The sequence below is a fragment of the Schistocerca americana genome, chromosome X (genome assembly GCF_021461395.2).
Source record: "Schistocerca americana isolate TAMUIC-IGC-003095 chromosome X, iqSchAmer2.1, whole genome shotgun sequence".
Taxonomy (NCBI): domain Eukaryota; kingdom Metazoa; phylum Arthropoda; class Insecta; order Orthoptera; family Acrididae; genus Schistocerca; species Schistocerca americana.
The window spans coordinates 268,458,026-268,482,322 of NC_060130.1; the positions used below are offsets into that span (position 1 = coordinate 268,458,026).

General features: G+C 39.3%; 1 protein-coding gene across 2 annotated transcripts in view; it reads left to right on the top strand.

The window, feature by feature from the left end:
- The first annotated feature begins 6,472 nt into the window (after positions 1 to 6,472).
- Positions 6,473 to 24,297, top strand: part of LOC124556784 — a 191,495-nt gene continuing 173,670 nt past the window's right edge. For both annotated transcript variants that reach the window (XM_047130792.1, XM_047130794.1), the window contains exon 1: positions 6,473 to 6,923. In XM_047130792.1, the coding sequence (XP_046986748.1) occupies positions 6,894 to 6,923 (30 nt within the window). In that variant the 5' untranslated portion in view covers positions 6,473 to 6,893. The remainder of the gene's footprint in view (positions 6,924 to 24,297) is intronic.

Consider the following 24,297-nt stretch of genomic DNA (forward strand, 5'->3'; position numbering starts at 1 on the left):
TGTCATTGTATTGTAGAGCAGATGCCTATTTGATGCCTTTTGGCTTAGTCCGTGCAAGGACTAAGTTTTTGGCAGCATAGTGATGCAGGTACATACAAAGATAGCCAGCCTGTGGTTTTGTCACATCAAAGGGTGACATTGGTGCCTGGCGGTGGCAAGCAACATTCCTTGCAGCAGCTATGTCAGTTCTGCATTGTTGTTCTGTGCCATTATCAGCTCATTAAAATCTATTGTCTGAGATATGGCACCAACTCTGGGCAAGACATTAGCAATCACATTTTCTGCGCCACTAATGTGGGTTGTGAAGTGGACAATTAAATTCAGGTGGTTAAGTTAGACTGGCAAGTAACTGCTCTGGGACAGAAAAATGTGAATATCAGCAGTTAATGGATGGTATGTATGGTGAAAATGTGGCCTTCGGCTGTAAACAAGTAACTTTTTATGGCTTTATAGGTAACGGGGAACTGTGTATATGATAGACAAGAACACCATTTTTCAGGCGGTTATTTGGAGAAAAGCCCAAGGGTTAAAATGCTTTGTTCATACGATGTTGCAGAACCACACTGAAAGAACGAATTAAAGCATCTGAAAAAAATTGCCAAGAGCAAACGGATGCGCAAGAAAAGCAACTTGTGTGAATCTCTCCTGACATCAGCTTGAGAGATATGGAAGTGTGGGGCCAGCTGGCAAGGTCCATGTGGAGTGACATCTTGACACTCGCAGCCCGAGGTATAAGATGGCTATAGAAGTATACCATGCCTAGACATCCATACAGTTCTCACATTGTTGTTGTCACCAGATAATCTCTAAGGGCAGCAGGTATCTTTAATCCGATGACGATCACTTCTATAGTGCCACTAACACATTTGGTGGAATCCAGTAGTTTTCTATAGTAGTCAAAAAGACGAGAAACTTCTCAGAGAAGATGTTTGTGTTCTTTTAGCGGAGATGATACTACCAGCATGCCATCATTGTAGGCAATACAGAAGTCTAGGCCCGGTAACAGTTCATTAATAAACATTTGGAATGTGTGTAGCGTTGCACAATCTGTAAGACAGATAAGGGAGTTCAAAGGCTGAAAATGGTGTTGTAATAGCCGTTTTTATGTGTCCTTTGGGGCCACTGGGATTCGGTTTTAGTCCCTGACAAGATCCAGTGTGAAAATTACCAGATAACCGGAAAGGTGACATGTAGAAATCCAATGTTTCACTACAGGTAACAGTCGAGAATCGTAAGAGCATTAATTACTGGATGGGCGCCAACAAACAGGCTTCTTTGCTACCAACAGCAGTGGCAACATCTACTTGCTTTCTGACAGTTGTTCGGTGCCTGTGTGAATTATTGCAATGAGTACCGCCTTGGTGAATTGTAGCTTGTCAGGAGTAAGATGCCATGGTTGAGAGAAGACCGGAGGACCACTGTAATTTTTTTGTATTTTGTAATATTCCTTAAGACAGCAAATTAATTGTTGTAAAATGAAATCAGTCCCACTTCTTTGTTTTCCCTAATCATTTCATTTCATTTCCTTTTCCTTCCATATACTTTAATTACATTTGTAATGTCCACCTGCTTAGCTGATTAACGGGCACGGCAGCTCAGCGTGTTCAGTCAGACGGTTAACCGCCGTCTATAAATAAAAATCTGAGTTAATGGAACTACATGGACTTGAACAAGCTTCATGGGACGTTCGCCCCTAACAAATAGAACGAACAATCACGAAATCCTGGCCAACAATGCCATACGATCATTTCATTTCATTTTTCCGTTTGTAATCCGAAACATTTTGATTTTCATGAGAAATCAGCTCTTAAAGACTGACAGAAACCCATCTGTAGATACAATAAATTTTGGCATTAATAACTGTCATGTTGTAAAAGCTCATCTAGTCAGCTTCCTGTAAGGCTGTCTTGAAATATTCCGTTGCTTTTTTGGTAAGTACTGAAACTGTTTTCCACAATACCACTTCGTTGTAATCAGTAAAGTTATTTAGTATAGCTAGTTATTTAGTATAGCTAGTTATGCACTATGGACAGAGAATCCATTCCCTACTGGCTGAACACTTATATTATCACTGATTAAATGTATCATGTACAAATACATTGCCTATTAGTTTACTGTTTTCCAGTGAAATTAACGAGGGATAATTAACAAGGGAACTACGGTTACAAGTGTTGAATAACGTTTCGAAGTCGTTTCTTGTTTAACCCTTCTAATACCGAGTATTTTTTGTTACACTGAGTACCATTGGGGTCTTTAGTGACCCCAACGGAATTTATTTTTTATTAGGATAGTTTTAATAATGGTAGAATAAAATCACATTCCTTATTTTTTCCACAATCTGAAACATGATGTCAGTGACATTACATTAAATTAAAACGCATATTTTTTAAATTATTTCTTTCTGTAAAATTTACAGACGATTCTAATGAATCTACAAACATTTTTGATTAAATTCCGAATTGACATTTATGACGCATTACACTTACAGCAATTAATTGCAGAGTGGTTTTTACACACAGAACATCAACATTTTGAACATTTATCTGTGAATTTTCTATGCTCAGACCTTTTACAAAACGGACACCTTCCTCTTTTTTTTGTCTGTACTGTTGATGGAAGTGATGGGGAAATAATTTTGTCTGGCTTTCTTCTGACGAGCTGCTTTCCTAATTCTATGATAAATGCCCGTCTCTTGTAGTTGGTCGTTTCTGCTCAGTCTGGTGTAAGATGTAGCCATATGATAAAAGCATTCAGTGCACTGATATCAATCATGTTGTAAAATAATACCACTGGCCACCTTCTGCTTATCCTCTTTGTAGTGTACGTTCTAACCAGCTTGTCCATGGTATCTACTCCTGATTTTGTTTTATTATAATCCAGAATCATTACTGACTTGCATTCTTCATGATCTTCCACTTCCTTCCTTGAATGCATTGTACTGAGCAAAGTTACAACTTTTCCTTTTTTGGGCAATATGAAACAATTGAAGCATTCTCTTGGAATCCAAAAATAGATGAATATTTGACTCGACCTTTGGTCTGAGTGAAAGCTTGTGGTACTCCTTTATTTTTTCTAATTGTTCCTAGGAGTGTGAGGTTGATTTTCATAAGTTCTCTCGCCAAACTAAGGCTAGTGAAAAAATTATCAGTTGTTACATTTCTGCCACTGTTTTCTAAGCCTTTCACCATATCTAAAGCAACTCTCTTGCCTTGACCAACTTCACGAGATTCATTCTCTTGTCGACCAGTGTAAATTTGGAGATTGAGAACTTAAGACGTTACACTATCACATACAGCCCATAATTTCAACCCATATTTTCCTGGTTTTGAAGGAATATGATGCTGAAATGGACATCTACCACGAAATGCCACAAGTTGTTCATCAATTATTACGTTGCTGTGAGGAACATATGCTTCTTGAAATGTGTGTACCCACATTTCAAATATTTCTCTAATGGGAGCCAGCTTGTGAGGAGCTTGGTTGTGATGTCTCACATCTGCGTCATCAAATCGGATGCACCTTGAAATTTGCGTAAAGCGATTTCTAGCCATTGCTTCACTAAAAATGGGTCTACCATCCTCTTTGTTCTACAGATGTGTAACTGCTTCATTATGGGCCTTGTAAGCATCTGCTAGGGTCAAGACACCGATAAAGGACTTCAGTTCAATGGCATCTACTGGTTTCCATTTACTGCCATAAACAAGACTACCCTCTTTGTTTGTCCACTTTAGAATTACATCAACAATGTTTCTCCTAAGAAACAACTGAAAAGCTGATTCTATGGAGTCTACATTTTTCACTGCGAATTTTGTTGGACCTAGCTTTACTAGCATTATGTTCCATCTCTCTTCTCTTCCACAAGCTCTTCTCAACTCGTGTTTGTGCCACAATTCTTCTTTGTTTTTAGACCTACACAAAATAAAAAAAAATAAAAAATACGAAGGGTATATCTTGGCGCTAGACCCTAATGCACATTTACGAAAATACAATGTGTACTTACATATGTCAGAAATATGTGTTACTTCCTGTTCAGGCTGGACATTTGCGCTGTCCAAATCTTCTTCTGAACTTTCGTGTGATTCAGGAATATTCTCTTCTAAGACATCAATTTCTCCATCGCTGCATGAGACATCAGAAACTATATCGCTGATATCACTATTTCATTCTCCAGATAGAGGATTATCCTGCAGTAATATTTCAAGCACTTCGTCTTCGGAAAGGTGACGAGACTTTTTCACTAAATGCAAAACACACAATAGTAGTCTCCACTTATATGGAACAAATAACTGTCGGCTTATAAAGTATTGGCAACAATCACACGTTACAACAATATTTACAAGAATAAAACAAAGGAAATATAGCAACAGTTAGGGATTCAATGCAGCATTATTACCCAATAATACCGCAAGAGAGAAATGGGGTCGCATTTAACCCCAGTGGTATTCAGTGGTTCTCTCTTGATTTTCTGCAAAACTAAATATTTTCAAAAAGTTATATTAATATGTTACGAACCCATTACTTAATTCAGGAAATGTCCGAGTTTTTCGTAATTTTAGCAATAGGAAATAAGGCATATTTTACAGAAAATTACGGCCTGGGGTCATTATAGACCCCATGGTATTAGGAGGGTTAAGAATCTTTCAGAGAATTAGTACGAAAATTTGCACTATCATTTTTTTCTGTCTGTCACTCAAATTTTCTTAAGGATATTTAACAACTTTCCAGTGGAGATTTATATACTGTAATAATTATGCTATTGATCTAAGCAGAAACTACCGGTTTCAGCAGAGTTGAATTTCATGTTATTTTTTACATGCATGACAACTCCTTTCTCCATATTTTACCTACAGAAAGAGGTTCTAATTTATTGTGTCTATATTTAACATTTAGAGTCCTGTGTTTACATGATGCTCGAACATAGTACCGTACATCATTTTTTTGTTGCCATCCTAGATCGCATAAACAGATAAGAAGTTTGTTAACTTATTTTGTTTGCTCCTCTGACATCCTGATGGATCAGGGTAAGCTTATTTGAACAAATTTCATTTGCGTGTGACCTATTATCCGGACTTCTTTTACGGCAGTCTCTTTAGGTGAAGCAGAAAACGCTTACCTATAACATCTGAAATCAGAGTAGGGTAATTCTGTCATTTTGACGGTGCCCCCATTCCCCTTATCTTTTCAGCTACCAGTTCAGCTACTCTCCCTCCTCCTATCATCCTTACATTTTCGGCAATACAACATCTTTCACGTCGAATTGGCATTTACGCACTAGAAGTGATACCCATTAGTTTAGCCCTCACGCTTTGTGAAACGATTTACAGTACTTGCTTCATGTGGGATTTGATTTGTGTCGCTGCATTTCTTCTCTGCCAATGGTTTTGACAGTAAAACTCGTCCAGCGCATTCCATCACAACAGACATCTCATTTCTTTAGGTGTTGATCATTTTTCCTCGTTCCTCTTGCAATTATTTCAGAGAAAATATAAGCAATTTTGTGTTGGCGCCGTCTTGCCTAGTACGATTGAAGTAAGTATCGATAAGTTGTAAGATGACCGAGAGCCAAGTATTTGTACAGTGAGATTCGACCAAAGTGCAAACCACAAATACATCAAGAAACCAATGAAACATATCAAGCTGACTGACAGCATTAAAAAAAAAATCATTAGAATGTTTGTAGGTATGTTACCTTAGTTGTTTACTCAACCACAGAACATTTTACACTTGTTTTATTTAATTTGGGTATAAGCAACATTGACCATGCAGCCAGCAGTAATCATTTTACAATTGTATTAGAAATGTTAATTTGGTACAACAAGAAAACAATCAAAAGTTAATAAACATGCGAGTATATAATACGGTAACTTAAGGGTCTAGTAAATCCTTAAACTAATGTTACCCCATTTATTCAGATCTTCCCACGAATCACTGCACACATTGCGCTCAGTCCAACTACTTCTTCACAACTCACTGGATATATTGGACTCAGTGCAAAAGTACACTGGCAGAAAGTATAAAGAATAGAACTAATCATGTTTTTTTTATCAAAGAATTTTGATTGAAATTGATTAAATGATTGAGCTCTTAAAAACATTTGGAAGCAGTACGTCGGCATGAAACATAGTTTTCTGAGTATTGGCTGAGAAACCGCTGCTGGCAAGAACTGTGACGTTTGCACAAACACAATCAGTTCGATGATGAATCGCTCCAAAATAATGAAAGCTTACAAAACAATATAGGATTACGGTCTGATACAAAACATGCTTATTGGTAACGGGCCCTTATAGCACGATATACAGTGAATTAGCAGTGTGCAAGCTGACTGGTATTAATCGCAACCATCTCATGTATTTGTTTTTACGGCACAGCTGCACATTAATTACAAAAAACGACTGCACTTTAGAAATGAATTTCGCGCCACAGAAGTAACGGGCATTTGTTTAACTCCCATCGTTCAGTGTCCGACTGAGGTCGGAAGCAGGTACACGCGGGTCGTAGAGTCTTGGATGTTTATTTTGTGCTTCTTTATGTACATCCATGTGTTTATTTCTATCATGTTGTATTATCCATATTGTTTCAATGTTAGATGGCAACATTTACGTTCAATCACGCCTTTTAGCTGGAAAATATGACGCATTCAATCATCTTGCGAAAACTCTCCGCCATTCCTCATGACGTAACCCATCTAGCGTCGTGTGAAGGTTTTTGTGAAAATTGTGCTCAGGACGGTGGTGTATATTTGTTCCCAATAATGAAGACTCCAATATATGTATTATTTCTTATAATTAAGTGATGAACAAGTGTACTAGTGTTATTTTAATTATATTAGTAGAATGTTAAAGACGTGTAAGGAGTAATTTACAATTATTACAATGTCCTAAAGAAAGAAAACCATGGATTCAGTCCGAGCATTCAACGCAGAGGTTAGTTAAATTATGTAAATAGTTATGAAGTGACGTATTTATTTGTTTTTATTGTTTGTACACTTCTTTCGAAATGTCCTGCCTCGTGTTGAAGCCCGATAGATTATACTCGGCTGCCAGTCAACACATCGTTAATTGCCCTTTCTCTGAATTCTGTTTCGTGTAAAAAGATGTTTTGTAGTCTTTTAAATAGTAGAGTATTTGTTGCACCTTCAAATTCGTGTCTAATTGTTGTATTCAAATGTACGTAACGCTGATCCGTATTTCCATGTCTTGCCTCGTAAAACAAATTATCTGTAGTCTCGTGGTTGATTGTGGCTCCGTTAATTTATATGTAAATAGTTGCATGTCGTATTTTTTATTCACCTTTGTATTTAATCACTTAAAATACCTAGTATAGAGCAGTTTCCATACAGGATACCGTACAGTGTCTATGAGATGGTGGAATACATGTACTGAAGTAATTCACCGCCATGGTTCCCCAAAGAAAAAAAGACTAAAATAAAAGATAAAAAATTTCTCTTTGCTTCCCGTGTGAAATGTATACTATGTACTATTTCATAACACCCCCCCCCCCCCCACGCATAAATTTCCCGCGTGGTTTTTGTTTTCAACAGCTGGTCAAGTGCAAAAATTCTTTTCAACGTGGAGTATTGTGCCCTATTATAATTACTAACGCCGCCCGGGCAAATTAAAGTATTTTTTTCAGTTGTCGTTGATGATTTTCGTATAAAGAAACGGTGATAGCGTACTGCCTATTTTATACCTTGCCCAAGTATGATGGTTAACGTTTATTTAATTATTCCATTGGTTAATCTTTATTTACTGCATTAACATTTTTCATACATCATCAGTCTTGTGCTAATTAATACATTACGAATTTCTTCTCCCTTCTCACCTTTCGTTACCTTTTATAAATCTTCATTAGGCCTAAATGGTTTTCAATTGTGTGCTGTGCATGTCACTGCCCAGGAGAGTACTTTGAAATCACAATATATGTCCAAGACTGACTGTGTGTATTGGAGCAATGTAGAGTTTTGAATCGACACCAAAAGTCAGTTGCAGTAAAAGTTGAATCCTTTGCTTTGCCATGTTACTTCAGTCGTCTGTTGTATTGATACTGTAAAATGTAGTATTGTAAATATTGACAAAAATCATGATGTTCACTTTGTGCATTATGTCGTGAACTTAACAGGCACTTATTTAGCTTCTATAAGCATTACAGATTTTATTTCTACAATTTAACACACTTCTAAATACACATCATTGGTGTAGTGTAATGTTTAGAAGATACTTTTTCTGTATAGAAGATACTTTTTCTTGCATTGATTAATGTTTTCTGGTATACACTACCCTCTCCCTTTTCATCAACTAAAATTCTCCTTTGAGTTTCTGGATGCAGTTTCTGTGTGTGGAGACTAGTAGTAAATTATTCAGTGTTTTATTGCTCTTGGATCACCAAAACATTTGTACCAGTATCCTGTTCAGAGTTAAAGGAATACCAATTGGAGAAAACCTGAAAATTTTGTGCTAATGTGAATAAACCTGCATGAATGCATGACTTTGTAGTGAATATGATTTACTGTTGTATTGAGGTCTTACACAAGCAGGAAATGTAGCAACTGTTACACAGATGTTAAAATATCAAACACTTCAGGTATGGCAAATGAGGATAGTGTTCTTCGGCTTTTGGTGGGATTATTGAGGTAAAATACTTTAGAAACTCATTGAGCTGTCTAACAGTGTTGTATCCATAGAACAGTGTGATACGGTAGAGATCAGTACTCAGTTGTAAGTGATATGATTTGAACTACTATAATATTTAGCCTCTGCACAAACCCAGAAATGAGTAATATTGAAACAAGTATTCCTGGAATTGAAATCCAATTTAAATTATTCAGAGCAAACAAGATACCATGCCCTGACAGAATTCAGATAGGTTTTTATACCTAGTAGACTGTTGAATTAACACATTGGCTTGTATTTGTTGAATAGCCCCATGCGATTGGAAAAAAGTGCGTGGAATTATTATGTATAAAAATGGTTTTGAGACAATTTGGGCAGTTTTGCAGAGCAGTAATACTAAAATCAGTTTTGCATAATCTTAGAGCATATTCTTTGCTCAAAAATATCGTCAGCACTAGAGGAAAACAAGCATCTCAAAAAATCTCAGCATATGTTTGCGAAACCAGCTTTCTTGAAGCACTGCTTCTCCCCTCCCCCCCCCCCCCCCCTCCTCCCCACAAACACACACACACACACCATGTGTTGAAAATATTAGGTGGTTCTGATTGTTATTTGTCAGAGTGTTAAGTATCTTAGGGCTAATAATACGAAATGGACTGAATACGAGGAATCAGTACTAGGGAAGAGAAGGGAAAGACTAATATTTTTGAGGATGGGGAAATTACAAATAAGTACTGCAACAATAAAGGAAACTGTATATGGCACCAATAGGAAATACTATGCAGGATTAAAAACAACTTAAATTCTTAAGTACGTATATTGATGGATGCTCAGAATTGGAAAACAAACATATAGCCTCTTCCAGTTCAACTACTTTTGCTGTAAGAATAAATAAGACCACACACAAGAGGGTAGTGTGGCCATTACTCTAGCATTTGGAGTCCTTAACAGATACAATTGCCAGCAGACGACAAACTAATTGTGAGGCAGGCTTCTATGGTCATAAGATTCATTCAGCTCGCACAAAAAGTGCGTAGCACAGATACTTAGGGTACGTCAATAGGAGTCTTTATAATAAAAGTTACACTTCTTGGGAAAAAAAACTGCTGGGTAAATATAACAAACAGTGATTTGAGGAAGACTGTTCATAGTTTTGCTTCCTCCATCATACATTCCACAAAGGGACCATGGGAATAAGTTAAGAGAGAGTAGGACTCATACCAAAGTGTATGATGTCATTTTTCACCTCAGTCCATGTGCAAATGGAAGGGAACAGGAAATCTGATACTGATACAAAATGCTTTATGCAATGCACTGAAAATTGAGTATGGAGTATATGTTCAGTAAGTGTACAAATGTGACTAGCCTCTCAAAACACAAAGCTTGTGTTTTCGATACTAAGTAACAGCTTTAATGTAGTAATCAGTTGGTAGATGAATGCTAATAATGGTGCTTTGTGTTAATAATCACACCTTTCAAATACTGACTCAGTAGCTGAGTGTTATTTGTAATAACTTTTATTCCACTACCATAGGTTAACTTGTGAGATAATGCATAGTTCCTAGAAGAGAAAAGAAAATACAATGTTAACTTATATAGTTAATTTTCTTTTCATTATCCATAGGCACACATTGATCTTACCTGGTTTTGAAAAATTGTCTTCACAGTACTGAACTACTTTGGAGCAAAATATTAACTTGTATGAACAATATATTAGTACTTAAAGATGGACACAGTCTGTTCTCTCTCCCCCTTCCCCCCCACCCCTCCCTCCCTCTCTCTCCCTCTCCCTCTCTCCTCTCTCTCTCTCTCTCTCTCTCTCTCTCTCTCTCTCTCTCTCTCTCTCTCTTTCTCTCTCTAATACCAGAGAAATTATCATTGACAAAAATTGCCAATTCCTGAGGACTTTCTGTTGTTTTATCCCCATCTTTCACTTGTATGTTGTGTGCCCCGATAGCTGAGTGGTCAGCGTGACGGATTGCCATCCTACGGGCCTGGGTTCGATTCCCGGCTGGGTCGGAGATTTTCTCCGCTCAGGGACTGGGTGTTGTTTTTCATCCCCATCCGGAGTGCAGGTCGCCCAATGTGGCATCGAATGTAATAAGACCTGCACCAAGTTGTCTGGTCCTGCCCCGCAAGGGGCCTCCTTGTCAATGATGCCAAACACTCATTTCCATTTCATTTGTATGTTGTTATTCTTGTCTGGCTTTTTCAGTTTCTTGTTTTATGACCTCCCACACTACTTTGCCTTTATTTTCTGCATTATATATTAATTTTACATTGAATGATTTTTGCTTCAAGCAGTATCTTCCTGTATATTTTTTTATACTTATGATAATTCTTGAGAACTGAGAAATTAAAGTGTATCTGAGGAGTTCTTAATATCCGCAATTATCCATCCATTTTCCTTAGCTGCAGCAGTAGAAATGGCTACTTTTACAAATATCACCTCAAAAATTGATTTAAACAATGAGCAAAATTTAAGTTTTATTTATCTGAAAACCATGAATTTCTTTTGAAATTATAGTGCAGCCAACACTGTAGTTACTATATTTGTTGACTTATGATGGACCTTTTCTACCTTTCAATATCTGCCACATACTTATCCAGTATCTTCACCATGCTTTTATTGCCAGTGATGCATGTTTCTTTTGGACACTTCAGCTGTTTCATGATTATGGTTTTAACAGATCCAGCCAACAAAAAGAAATTTTTCCTGCTTTTCTTTACAATTATGCAAGCTTGGTAGTTAATAATTTATCTGTTGCTTTATAATTTTACTTCAAACTAAATGTGCTTTATACAGTAAGCATTTTTGTATTTGGAGGCTTCATTGTTTATTTTAGAAGTAATATTCACATGAATGACAATGAATTGCGATCATTCAATTCCATAGAGCCGTTATGGGCAAAGTTTTAAAAGATTGTAAATCGTCCTGTGGACAAGTATTTGCCTAGTAAGTGGATTAATGATGGGGAAAAGACCCACTGTGGCTTAGCAACAAAATTTGATTTGGAAAATGCTGAGAAAGCAAAGATTGTTTGTAGACTCTTGTCAAAAGAGAACACGCACATGATAAGAGGCAAAGGTTAGTAGAAATTCAAGCATCTGTGAAAAAATCCAAGTGCAAAGCATACAACTTCCACCGTCATATCTTAGCAAAAGATCTGGCCTAAAACCTGAGAAAATTCTAGTCCTACGTAAAGTCGCTAAAAGGGTCTAAGGCTTCCATCCAATTACTCATTGACCAGTCTGGTGTGGCAGTTGAAGATAGCAAAACGAAAGCCAAAGTTTTAAATCCCGCATTCAAGAAATCATTCACGCGTCATTTGACCATCACCCAGAGTCCCGTGTGAACAACATAGTAATAAGCGTCCCTGGCGTAGAGAAACAGTTGAAAACAAATAAGTCACCAGGACCGGATGGAATCCCAATTTGCTTTTGCAAAGAGTACACTAAGGCATTGGGCCCTTAGTTTACATTATCATGAATCTCTCGCCCAGCACTTCTTAAAGTCCCAAGCGACTGGAAGAAATGCAGGTGACTCCTGTGTACAAGAAGGGCAAGAGAATGGACCTGCAAAGATACATGCCAATATCCTTAACATTGGTTTGCTCCAGAATTCTAGAAAATAATCTGATGTCGAATATAATAAATTTCCTAGAGATTGAGAAGCTTATGTCCACAAATCAGTACGGTTTCAGAAAGCATCTCTCTTGTGAAACACAGCTTGTCCTTATCTCACATGATGGACTGCGAACTATGGATGAAGGGCAACAGGCTGATTAAATATTTCTTGATTTCCAAAAATCAGTTGACACGGTACCTCACTGCAGACTGCTAATGAATGTACAAGCATATGGAATAGGTCCCCCAATATGTGAGTGGCTCAGAGACTTCTTTGTTAATATAACCCAGTATGTTGCTGTTGATGGCAAAGGTATTGCCAGGACTGCCCTGACGAAATGTGATAGGACTGCTCAAAAGCAAACCCGTAATGCTCTGATACATAGGTCCTGCTTGACAGAGTCACGTCATTTAAATATCTGGATGTAATGTTGAAGAGCGATATGAAATGGAATGAGCATGCCAGTGTTGTGGTAGGGAAGACAAATGGTCAACTACAGTTTATTGGGAGAATTTTTAGGATACTGTTCTTGAGTACTGCTCGAGTGTTTTGGATCTACACCTGGCTGGATTAAAGGAAGACATAGAAACAATTTAAAGGCGGGTTGTTAGATTTGTTACCAGGAGGTTCGAACAACATGCAGGTGTTACGTAGATGCTTTGTGATCTCAAATGGGAATCCCTGGAGGGAAGGCGACGTTCGAACAGAAAAAGAGAAGACTGCATAGCTGTATAGGGTATCCTCCGCCACGCACCATACGGTGGCTTGCGGAATATGCATGTAGGTGTAATTTAGATATTCACACTGTTGTCCCTTTCCTTCCTTCCATTTATTCTCTATGAGTGATGCATGTCTCTTGAGTTAATATCTTGTAGATTGAAATTATTATTATGAGACCGATGACCACGCTGTCTGGTCTCCTTCTCCAAACCAACCAACCATTGAAATTATTATTATGGTTGAGTTAGGTAATTTATTGTTAGCACTCTGTAGAGACTGTAAAAATTTTTTCTGTGGTTTAGACATTTATTGGGGAAAGAAAGTTCGGGTATCCACATACAGTTTTGCATCTGTACAATTGACACCCACACTATAGTATTATGTATTCTCAGTTGGTATTGATAATGACCCCACACAAACTAATTTCCTGGCAGCATCTAGGGAACTACCCCCTCTAGTGTGCCACTTAACCATCCTGAAGATTTCTTGGTTACTGAATTTGGTTTTAAGGAGCTCATTTTATGTAGAATTCTCCTTTTTTTCATATTTCTGTTGGGTCATTCAATGCCAATTTGGAACATTGTCTTGCTCGACCATCGTGGATTTCATTGAATTTTTGTGTGATCATTCGCACATGGCCCCAATAAACATTTGTAAACTTTCATGTTCGTCAAAGAAATACTCATTGAGATATAGTCACTTCTTTGACTCCATGCGCGACTTCGCGCAGACCGAGGATGAATTTCTGGTGAATATGAACTGTTATATCTCTGACAATGTTTTCTTGAAAAAAATAACATTTGATAATCTTGTATGGCATCATGCATTTGGCTGGAAATAATAATGCAATGAATTTTACAGGTCATATTCAACCATAAAATTTTGGACAAAGTTGTTGAAAAAATATTAAAAGTTAGGCTACTTATATCTCTCGAACTAAATGTATGACACACGTGAAACTTGGCATGTAGTAACCAATCAACTCAAGGTTCTCAAATACAAAGTTCCATTTATGTACCACTTTCTCATACTGAATAAATGAAGTGCAGAGTTGAAGATCCTGTAAAAAAAATGCAATATTTTCGACCTCATTTTCCCAAAAACTTGTGTACTGTAAGATTTTATAAACCGGGCTCATTAGAAAGACCATAGTTTTAACCGTCAAAACAAGTCACACGCTAACAATGCTAGATAGTGTACAACAAAGTTGGGCACGAAAATTCAGCACAGAAAAAACATAAACTTCGGATTCTTTTATCTTGTAGAGTAAATGCATGACGAACATGAAACCTAATATGCAATAGCTTGGCAGCACAAGGATGTGGCATACAAAATTTCATTCACCTTCTGTGTTCCAGTAATCTGTAAATTAGTCGAAAAGATGATCTTTGTGAAAAGGTGAAAATAGAGTGTATTCAGCACTTCATTTTACTAACACAGTTTTATGTTGAAGCTACAGAAAAGTCTTATTAGAAACGATGTGTTTTAACCCCCACCCCACCCCACCAGGTTTGATTTCCAACATGGGCTAACAGTGCTGTGCAAATTGAGGCAAACTAACCGGTAAAATCACACTGCTGATAAAGTTTTAACTTTGGCTTGTTATATCTCACTATTAAAGGCAGGATAAACATGAAACTCACAACAACTTAATATCGTAAAGTATTCCAATAAAAAACATCATTCACACATTGCTTTCTAAATTTCTACAAAATCAGTTCAAACGTGAAATTCGTAAATATTACAAAAATAGATCATATTCAATTTCGTCTTAGAAAATCTGTTTTTTTGTAATCAATTTCAGACCAATCAGAGTTGGAAAGTGCGTGTTTTCAAGCATTCAGAAAATCACGTCCTATCTTTCAATGTGGGCTAACAATACCTGCAAATGACATACAAATTTGAGGGAGCCCGTCAAGCCATTCTACGTTATAGCAACCTGTCTCTGTGTGTCGTGGAATGTTTTTTTTTTAATTTTTTTTTTTAATTTTTAAAATAAGATATATAAATGAGGTACATGACAAATGACTTTGTAAGCAGGCAGATATCACCACAAGGTTTTGGAACCTGAATTAAGAAACCAAATTACAGGCTTGGGAACCTGGATGAAGAAACCCACCAGTGGCTTGTATTGCACAGCTATTGGGCATGATCCCTGTGGCATTGGGGTTGTTGGTTTGTGTTATTCAACTGGTAGTGACAATGTCTCCATGGACCAATGTGATATAGTGATATATTACTTAACAATTTAAAAATAAAATCCACATGCAACAAAACATGGACAACAGGTTGTTGCAATATAGCCTGTTTGCTTGATAAGAGTCCCTCAAATTTGTCCGTGATTTTCAGGTATTGTTAACCCACATTGGAAGGCAGAATGAGATTTTCTGATTGGTTGAAAACATACTCCTTCCAACTGTGATTAGTTTAAAATCATTAATGGAAAACAGATTTTCTAAAAGCAAATTGAATGTGTCCTATCATTGTAATATTTACGAAAATCAAGTTTGCCGGCCGTGGTGGTCTCGCGGTTCTAGGCACGCAGTCCGGAACCGCACGACTGCTACGGTCGAAGGTTCGAATCCTGCGTTGGGCATGGATGTGTGTGATGTTCTTAGGTTAGTTAGGTTTAAGTAGTTCTGAGTTCTAGGGGACTGATGACCACAGCTGTTAAGTCCCATAGTGCTCAGAGCCATTTGAACCATTTGAAAATCAAGTTTGGACTGACTTTGTAGAAATTTAGAAATCAGTACGTGAATGGTATTTTGTATTGGAAAACCTTATTTTACTAAGTTGTTGCCTACAAAGTTTCATGTTTATCATACCTTTAATCAACGAAATATAAGAAGCAAAAGTTAAAACTTTACCCACAGTGCGATACTTCTGGCTGGTTTGCTTCAATTTATGTAGCATTGCTAGTCCATGTTGGAAATTAAACCCTCTCTTTGAGGCTGGAGGCATGGATTAAAACATGTTGTTTCAAATGTGACTTGTTTTGAAGCTTTAATAGAAAATGGTATTTGTAAACGAGGTGTCGAATATACCCTATTTTTACGTTTTCACAAAAATCATCTTTAATTGTAAGTGAATGTAATTTTGTATACCACATCGTTATGCCGCCAAGTTATTGTGTATTAAGTTTAATGTTCAGGATGTGTTTACTCTACAAGATATAAGAATCTCAAGTTTACATTTTTTCCATGCTGGGATTTTTGTGCCCAACTTTGCTTTACACAATCTAGCATTTTTAGTACGCTTTGGATAATCAAATACACTATTTTGGTGGTTAAAACTATGGTCTTTCTAATGAGCTCAGTTTATAAAATTTCACAGGACATAGTTTTTTGGAAAAATCAGGTTGAAAATACAGTGTTTTTTTTTTTTTTTTTTTTTTTTTATTTTTCCAAAATCTTTCATTTTGCACTTCATTTATTCATTATGGGAAAGTAGTGCATACATGAAACTTTGTGCTTGCGAATCTTGTGTCATTCGCTTACTACATGCCAAGTTTCACTTGCATAATACCTTTAGTTCCTGAGATATAAGAAGCAAAACTCTGATATTTCTTCTGGCGATTTTGTCTAAAATTTTCTGGCTGAATATGGCTTGTAACTCTTTATAGTATTATTTTTAAGAGAGCGCATAAAGTTGTAAAAGGTGGCAAAATTTCGTTTCTTTCAACAAATTACTGCCCGAGGGATAACAGCTCAAAGGCTCCAGAAATTCATACATAAGTGACTGTTTCTTGCCGTGCACTGCTCCAACGAATGTCAAAGTTTACCAATGTTCATTGGGGCGATGTGTAAATGTTCACACAAAATTTCAATGAAATCAATGACGGTCGAGGAGGGAGGCCTAGGTGATTTGACATGGACTGACTGTATTGACTAACTTGGGTCATGTAAAAACTTCAGTTTCTCTTATTTCTTTGTTATTTCATATTTTTTCAGTGCTACTCCATCTTCTTCCCATGTTGCCTTTTCCTTGTTGTGTCGGTGTTTTAATGACTTGACTAATTTTGTAAATTTTCGATACATGCTGCAGAAATTTAATCTAAATGAAATTAAATCATCATATTAGCTATAGAATCCAGTAATGTATGTCATTTCCACTTCCTCAAGAAAAATAAAGAAAAACAGTTATTTGGTTCTTAATTGATGTTTTCAGTGTTAAGTATATGCCATACTCATTCCACATAGCTCATAATACTTAATTACCCTCTGACAATTTTATACTTGTATTTAGTATATTTTATTGTCTTGGAATAACAGTTTCTTACAAAGTTGGTTTTGCTTGTAAGAAGAGGTTTTTTTTGCAGGAATTGTTGCAGACAATCTGTATTTTAGGGGATTGCTGAGAAATTATTGTTTGTAGTTACATCTACATTTGTGCTCCACAAATACACCCATTGTGCATCATCACCATCATTATCATCATCTTGAACAGTTTCCAGCCCCAGGCTGAATCAGTTTGGAACATAAACCTCACCATCTAGACCTGTTTTCCCACTATCTTTCTGTATTGACTGTGGTCCAGTCCTGACATTTTTTTCAACATAATCCTCCACACTTTTCAGCCATCTATCCCTTGGTCTTCGTCTTGTTAATTTCCTTCACATCTCCATTTCATGTACCTTCTTGGGAATCCTCGTTTCTTTTTCTGCTTAAGTCCCTTTCCTTCCTTAGCATTGATTTTCTATCCTGCTCTGCAGGGGCCTTCTCTTTCAATATTTCCATCACCTTTTCAGTCCTCATCCTGTCTCTCCTTGTTACTCCTATCCTAATTCTGAAGAACCTCATTTCACATGCCTGTGATCTGCTTACATCTATTTTCTCCATTACCCATGTTTCAGATGTGTAGGTCAGTATTGGGATGTGGTAACTTTTGTTTATTACGTCTTTGTGTGTGTGTGTGTGTGTGTGTGTGTGTGTGTGAGAGAGAGAGAGAGAGAGAGAGAGAGAGAGAGAGAGAGAGAGAGAGAGAGAGATGTCTTTGTTGCAAATCAGGCTCCTAACACTTCGTGCGAATTCTTCTGCCTGTGTGCCACATTCACTGATATCTTTCTTCCATTTTCCTCTGTCGCACCTCCCAAGTACTTGATGCTTTCCATGTTCTTCATTCTTTCACCTGTAATCCATATTCTGCTAGTTGGTCTATTTTTCTTTCTAGTTGTAACAAGGATCTCTCATTTGTTCACATTAAATGTCATTCTGTACTGTCTCACAGTTTCTTCCCAGGTGTCCAGCTGTTCCTGAACCTTCTCCCTCTTTCCCCAGATCATGAAGTCATATGCAAATAACATTGCTTTCATCTTGTCTTCTCCAGTTTTTTCTGCCATCTTAGTCATTATCTCATCCAAGATCACAATGAAGAGGATAGGTGGCAATGCACTGCCCTGTTTCCCACCAGTTGTTTGCTAGAACCAATCTGTCCTTCATTTCCCACTTTCACACAAGTCATACTTGAAGAGACATCTCCTCCACTACTCTGCTTGTTGTCTCTGTTTCCACTCCCTTCTTTTCTAGTCCCTGCTTATTCTGCAGATGCTGTCAAATGTTTTTTCTGTATCGAGAAAGGCCATCAGAAGGTCTTCCCCAGATTCATAATGGTGCTCTTGGAGCTCTGCAAATATATCAACAGTTCACTTGCCAGATCTGAAGTCGTGCTGTTCCTCCCTCAATTTGTTCTCGATTCTTGTTCAACTTCTGCCCTCCAGGGTCTTTTCATACACCTTGGCACAGTGTGGTATCAGTGTGACTACCCTGTAGTTTCTACTATCCTTCCTACTACCTTTCTTGAATATAGGGACAGTTGGTGCCCTCTTCCAATCTTCTCATTCCATACTACCATCATCACATGATACAGCCACTGTTTCCCAACCTCTCCTGCTGGCTTCACCATTTCGACACTTCGCCCATCCATACCTGGTTCTATTCCTCCTCTCATCTTGTGCGTTTCAGGTCCCCCTCCCCCCGAGTTTACTTCTACCTCCTCCAGTTTGTTATCCTCATCTCCAACTCTTTTTGGATTTAGCAGAATACTCCTTCCACAATATCTTCAGTGTCTCTCTGTTATTAAACTCCTTCCCATTTTTATTCATCATAGTTGCATCCTCTCTCAAACATCACCTCTTACTTTTGACCATTCCATATATAGTGGTTTCTGACTTCCTCTGCTAGCTGCCTCAGTCATCTTTGTCCATTCTTCCATCCACTTTCTTCTCTTCTCAGTGACCCTCTTACTTGCCTCTTTGTTCTTTTTCTTATACTCCTCTCTTCCTAATTTGGTACTTTCGTGGAACTACAGCCTGAAGGTCTTGGTCTTCTTTCCCACTACCTGCTTGACTCTTTCATTCCGTCATGGTGTCTCCTTCTACAGTTTTCTGCCACTCATCCTTCTGCATACAGCTACTGCACTTTCTACCATAGCACTTTTAAATTGTCCCCATTGCTTTTTTCAGGTTTTTGGTTCATCCTTTGGTAATCTTTCCCTTATAATCTCCTGATATTCTTCCTAGATTTCTTTTTTTCCTTCAGTTTCTGTACTCTAGTCATCATTTTCTGGTTATCTGTTGTCTCTGATTCCTTCATGATTCTCATACTCTTCACCAGTAGTGAGGGGTACCAGCCATTAGCCGCAGACAGTAGTAGCTTTATATCCGTTACAGTCATCTTCATTTCCCAGTCATAGAGCATGTAATCCACCAAATATTGTTGCCCTTTATTCCTGCTGTACCTCATTACTTTGTGGATCTGTTTCTTCCAAAATCAGTGTTACTAAACCATTCCTCTTGCAGAATTCCTTCTTCATTTCTACTTCTCCATCCTTCTGTTCCCAGTACATTTCATACCCCTGCCTTTCACTCCTTACACGTGCATTAAAGTCTCTGATGACTATTATCCTTTGTCCATTCACCTGCTTTTGCAGTTCTTCAGAGTTCTGCTTCTCTGGTGGAGGTATACAGCTCACTTGAGGGGGCTACATCTGAACCACCTGATGTCACTTCTGTGCCAGCCACATACTTGGGGATGGGCACTAGCTAGTGGCTACAGGAGCCACAGACTGCCAGTTTCGGGGCTTCACTGCTGCCGCCGCCGCCGCCACCACCACCACCACCACCACCACCACCACAACAACAATCATCATCATTACCTGAAACTGATTCAGAGAAGCACTCACAATCATACAAATTCTCTAAGGAGAGGAAAGATAAGAAGTAGACCTCCAAGAAGGAGATTCCAGTGGCCCCTACACCACCAGATCCCACATTTTCCACTCCTGTAGTCCAGGTGGAGAGTCCGGCAGCCCCTGAGTCCCCGGGTCGCACCACACAACGGAAGCCAGAACCTGTGTGTGTTGATGCCATAACCCCTCAACCAGTGGCAGCAGGTGACCCTGTGGCATAACCTGTCTCCTTGATCTCTTCATGGCCTCACAGTAGAGTGACAACCTTATTCTCCAGTGGAATTGTAGTAGTTTGTTTCATCATCTGGCTGCAGTAAGACATATTTTAAGCATTTCCCTTGCCTTCTGCATTGCCCTTCAGGAAACTATGTTTCCAGCAATGTCGACTCCAGCCCTTTGTGGATGCTAGGTCTATTTTAAGAATCATGCTACATATGACAGGGTGGCAGGCAGTTTCTGCATGTATGCTCTGGACACTCTATATAGCACACTTGTGCTTCTTAATACATCTTTGGAAACTGTGGCTGTTCAGGTAAGGGCATTTAAGGATATTACTATCTGCAGTTCTTACCTCTCTCCCAGTGGTGAAGTGTCTCAGAACATATTGTTTGCATTGGTTTCTCAGCTTGCCCCACCTTTCTAGTTTTGGGTGATTTCAATGCCCATAGCCCTCTGTGGGGTGGAACCACGATCACTGGCTGTGGTCAAGACCTTAAAAACTTACTGGCAAAACTTGACCTTTGCCTCTTGAGTACTGGAGCCCACACACACTTCAGTGTGACACATGGAACTTTTCTGCCATTGACCTTTCCATCTGCAGTCCTTGTCTTCTCCTATCCATCCACTGGAGGTTCACGATGACCTGTGGTAGTGACCACTTTATGATCTTTCTGTTGCTCGTTCAATGTCACTCCCCTGGATGCCTGCCCAGAAAGGCTCTCAATAGTATTGACTGGGGTGCTTTCACCTCTGCTGTCACCCTTGGCAGCCCACCACATGGAGATATCAATAAGGCAATCCACAATACAACTACAGACATTCTTTCAGCAGCTGATTTAGCGATCCCCTGTTCCTTGGGCCCACCCCAACTTAAGACAGTACTTTGGTGGTCATCAGTAATCACAGACGCCATTAGAGATCTTAAGGTGGGGCTCTCCAACACCACAAGTGTCACCTGTCAGTGGAGCACCTCATTGCCTGTAAGCAGCTCTGTGTCTGGATCCGTCACCGAATAAAACGACAGAAGCGAGAATGTTTCAAACATCGGACTATGCACATCTCCTTCACAGGTTTGGGCCAAGATCGGACATCACTACAGATACCAGACACCTGCAGGTGTACCTCGTATTAGCTTGAATGGGCACTGTCTACACTAACTTAGATGCTGTCACCAAACATTTTACTCTGCATTATGCTCGAGCCTCTGTGTGAGAGAATTATCAACATGCCTTTCGTGTCCCAAAACAGTGTGTAGAGCGAAAGCAATTATCTTTTACTGGGCGCCATCTGGAGCCATATAATGCTCTGTTCAGCAAATGGGAATTTGTCAGTGTCCTATCCCACCGCTCTGATACAGCCCCAGGAAGGACCACATTTACAACCAAATGACTAAGCACTTATCGCTGGATTGTCAGTGTCATACCCTTGCCGTCTTTAACCGCATTTGGAGTAAGGGCGAGTTCCCATTGCAGTGGCGGAAAGCAGCATTGTCCCAGTACTGAAACCGGGTAAGCACCTTATAGGGATGGGTAGTTATCACCCAATTAGTCTCACCAATGGTCTCTGTGATATGGTGAGCTGACAGCTTTGTTGGATCCTCGAGTCTCGGTGTCTTGTGACTCCATCCCAGGGTGGTTTTTGCTGAGGCTATTCCACTACTGATAGTCTGGTTTACCTGGAGTCTGCCATCGAAACACCTTGCGCCTGACGTCAACAGCTTATAGCCACCTTCTTTGACCTGCAAAAGGCTTATGACACCACATGGTTACACTGAATCCTAGCTACCATACATGAATGGGGTCTCCAGAGTCTGCTACCGATTTTTATCCAGAACTTCTTATCACACCGTACTTTCCGGGTTTGACTTGCTGCTTCCCACAGTATCATCCTGTATCCAAATCTCCTGCAGTGGCAACCTAAATCAGGGATTACAATTGCAATCTGCATTGAGTCCTTCCTCTCTGAGCTCCTTTTGTTCCCTCTACCACCTCTCCTCTTGGCCGACTCATGTACACCTCTGTGGCACATCCCTCACCCACAGCTTCATCTTGACCTATTACAAGGTCCGAAAGACTTGGTTCATCTTAAGGCCCTCCACCGCCAATTTTTCTCCATTTTTGGCACATCCCGGGGTTCGGAAGTAGTCTATACTGATAGGTTGATGGTTGCTGGTCGCGTACACTTTGCTTATACTCAGGTGGGACGTACTGAACTGCAGTCCTTGCCGGATGGCTGTACTGTTTACACTATGGATTTGGTAGCTGTATTTCGTGTTCTTTAGCATATCCACTCCTGCACTGGTGAGCCCTTTCTCATCTGCAGCGATGCCTTGAGCAGTTCACAAGCTTTCAACCGTTGTTACCCTCGCCACCCCTTGGTCATGGCTATCCTGGATTCTCTGTATGCCCTTGAACAGTGTGGACACTAAGTGACTTTCGTCTGTACCCTGGGCCGTGTTGGGATCCCCGAGGAATGAACTTGCTGATAGCTTGGCCAAACTGGCTACCAGTGAGCCAACTCTTGAGATCAGTATTCCAGAAACAGACTTCTGATCTACATTACACCAGCAAGTATGAGGGATCTGGGATACAGAATGGCTCACTTTGACTTTACCAAAGAAATTACGGGTGATAAATGAGACTACACAGTCTTCTATGCAGGCCTCTTGCAAGAACTCTACCGTCCTTTGTGCACTCCGCATCAGCCGTACTTGGCTGACTCGTGGTAATCTCCTCCATCACGAGGACCCACTTCACTGTTGTTGTTGTTGTTGTTGTTGTTCTTGTTTGTTGGTGGTCTACATTTTTCTGGACTGTCAAGATATAGCCACCCTGTGGCAAACACTTCAATCTTCCAGACTTGCTACTCCTGGTGTTAGGAGACGATGCCTCAGCAGCTGACTTAGTTTTATGTTTTATTCATGAAGGGGGCTTTTACCAGTCTCTTTAAGGGAGTGCCACTTAACCTTATCGGCCCATTGAGGGGTTGGTAGAACACTCTGATGCCTCCTCTTCTCAGACTGGGCTGCTGCTGTCCAGGCTTCCTGGTCCACCCCGGCCCTCACACTGCCTGCTATTTTACTCTTCCCCCCCCCCCCCCCCTTTTCCCTTCTTGGATGATCTGTTCAATTTGTTTGTCTTACGTCTATCCATGCTTCTCTTCCCCTCTCCATGTTGCTAGTCTTTTCTGGGCAATTTCTGAGTGAGTGTGGCACCTCTGTATGCTGCTTTCTGGGGGCTTCCGGCTGCTCCCTAGATGGGGCACCTTGCCTGTCTTTCTTCCCATATCCCCCTTTTCTTCTTCTTCTTCTTCTTCTTCTTCTTCTTCTTTTTTTTCCTAGCCTTTGTTGATCTGTGGTAGACCTTGGGGTTTTCTTCCCCTAGGCTTTTCATGGTGGGCCATCTCTGATATACAGTCATGTAGGGCTGATTACCTAGTAGTTTGGTCCCTTTAACCAACCAGCCAACCAATGAATGGTTAAAAGATATACTCGAGGCTCGTTTTGTCCCCCTTGGGTGACATGAGTAAAGAAACTTTACTGAGAAGTACAAAGGAAACATTGTAACACAACTGATACTTTTTTTCCCAGGAAATGCATATAGCATGCTGCAGTTGATAGCCTACCCCCCACTCCCCCTCCCACTTCCTATAAAAAACTCGATCAGTCTGTATAGTCGGTGCAAATTACTTGCATTTCAATGTGAGCGTATAACTTTCAGTTTGTGTGTTTTATCCAGCAGCATCAGAAAGAAACAGATTGTTGTTTACTTGTCGCCCTCACCCAACATAAAAGATTCAGCTTTGAGAATAAATATGTGGAGTAACTATATCTCCACATAAAACATATTTAAGCTATGTGAAAGATAAATACATGCTATAAAAGATAGTGAAAATGGGAGACAGGTTGAAAATCCCATTGGTATTGTCTAAGATTGA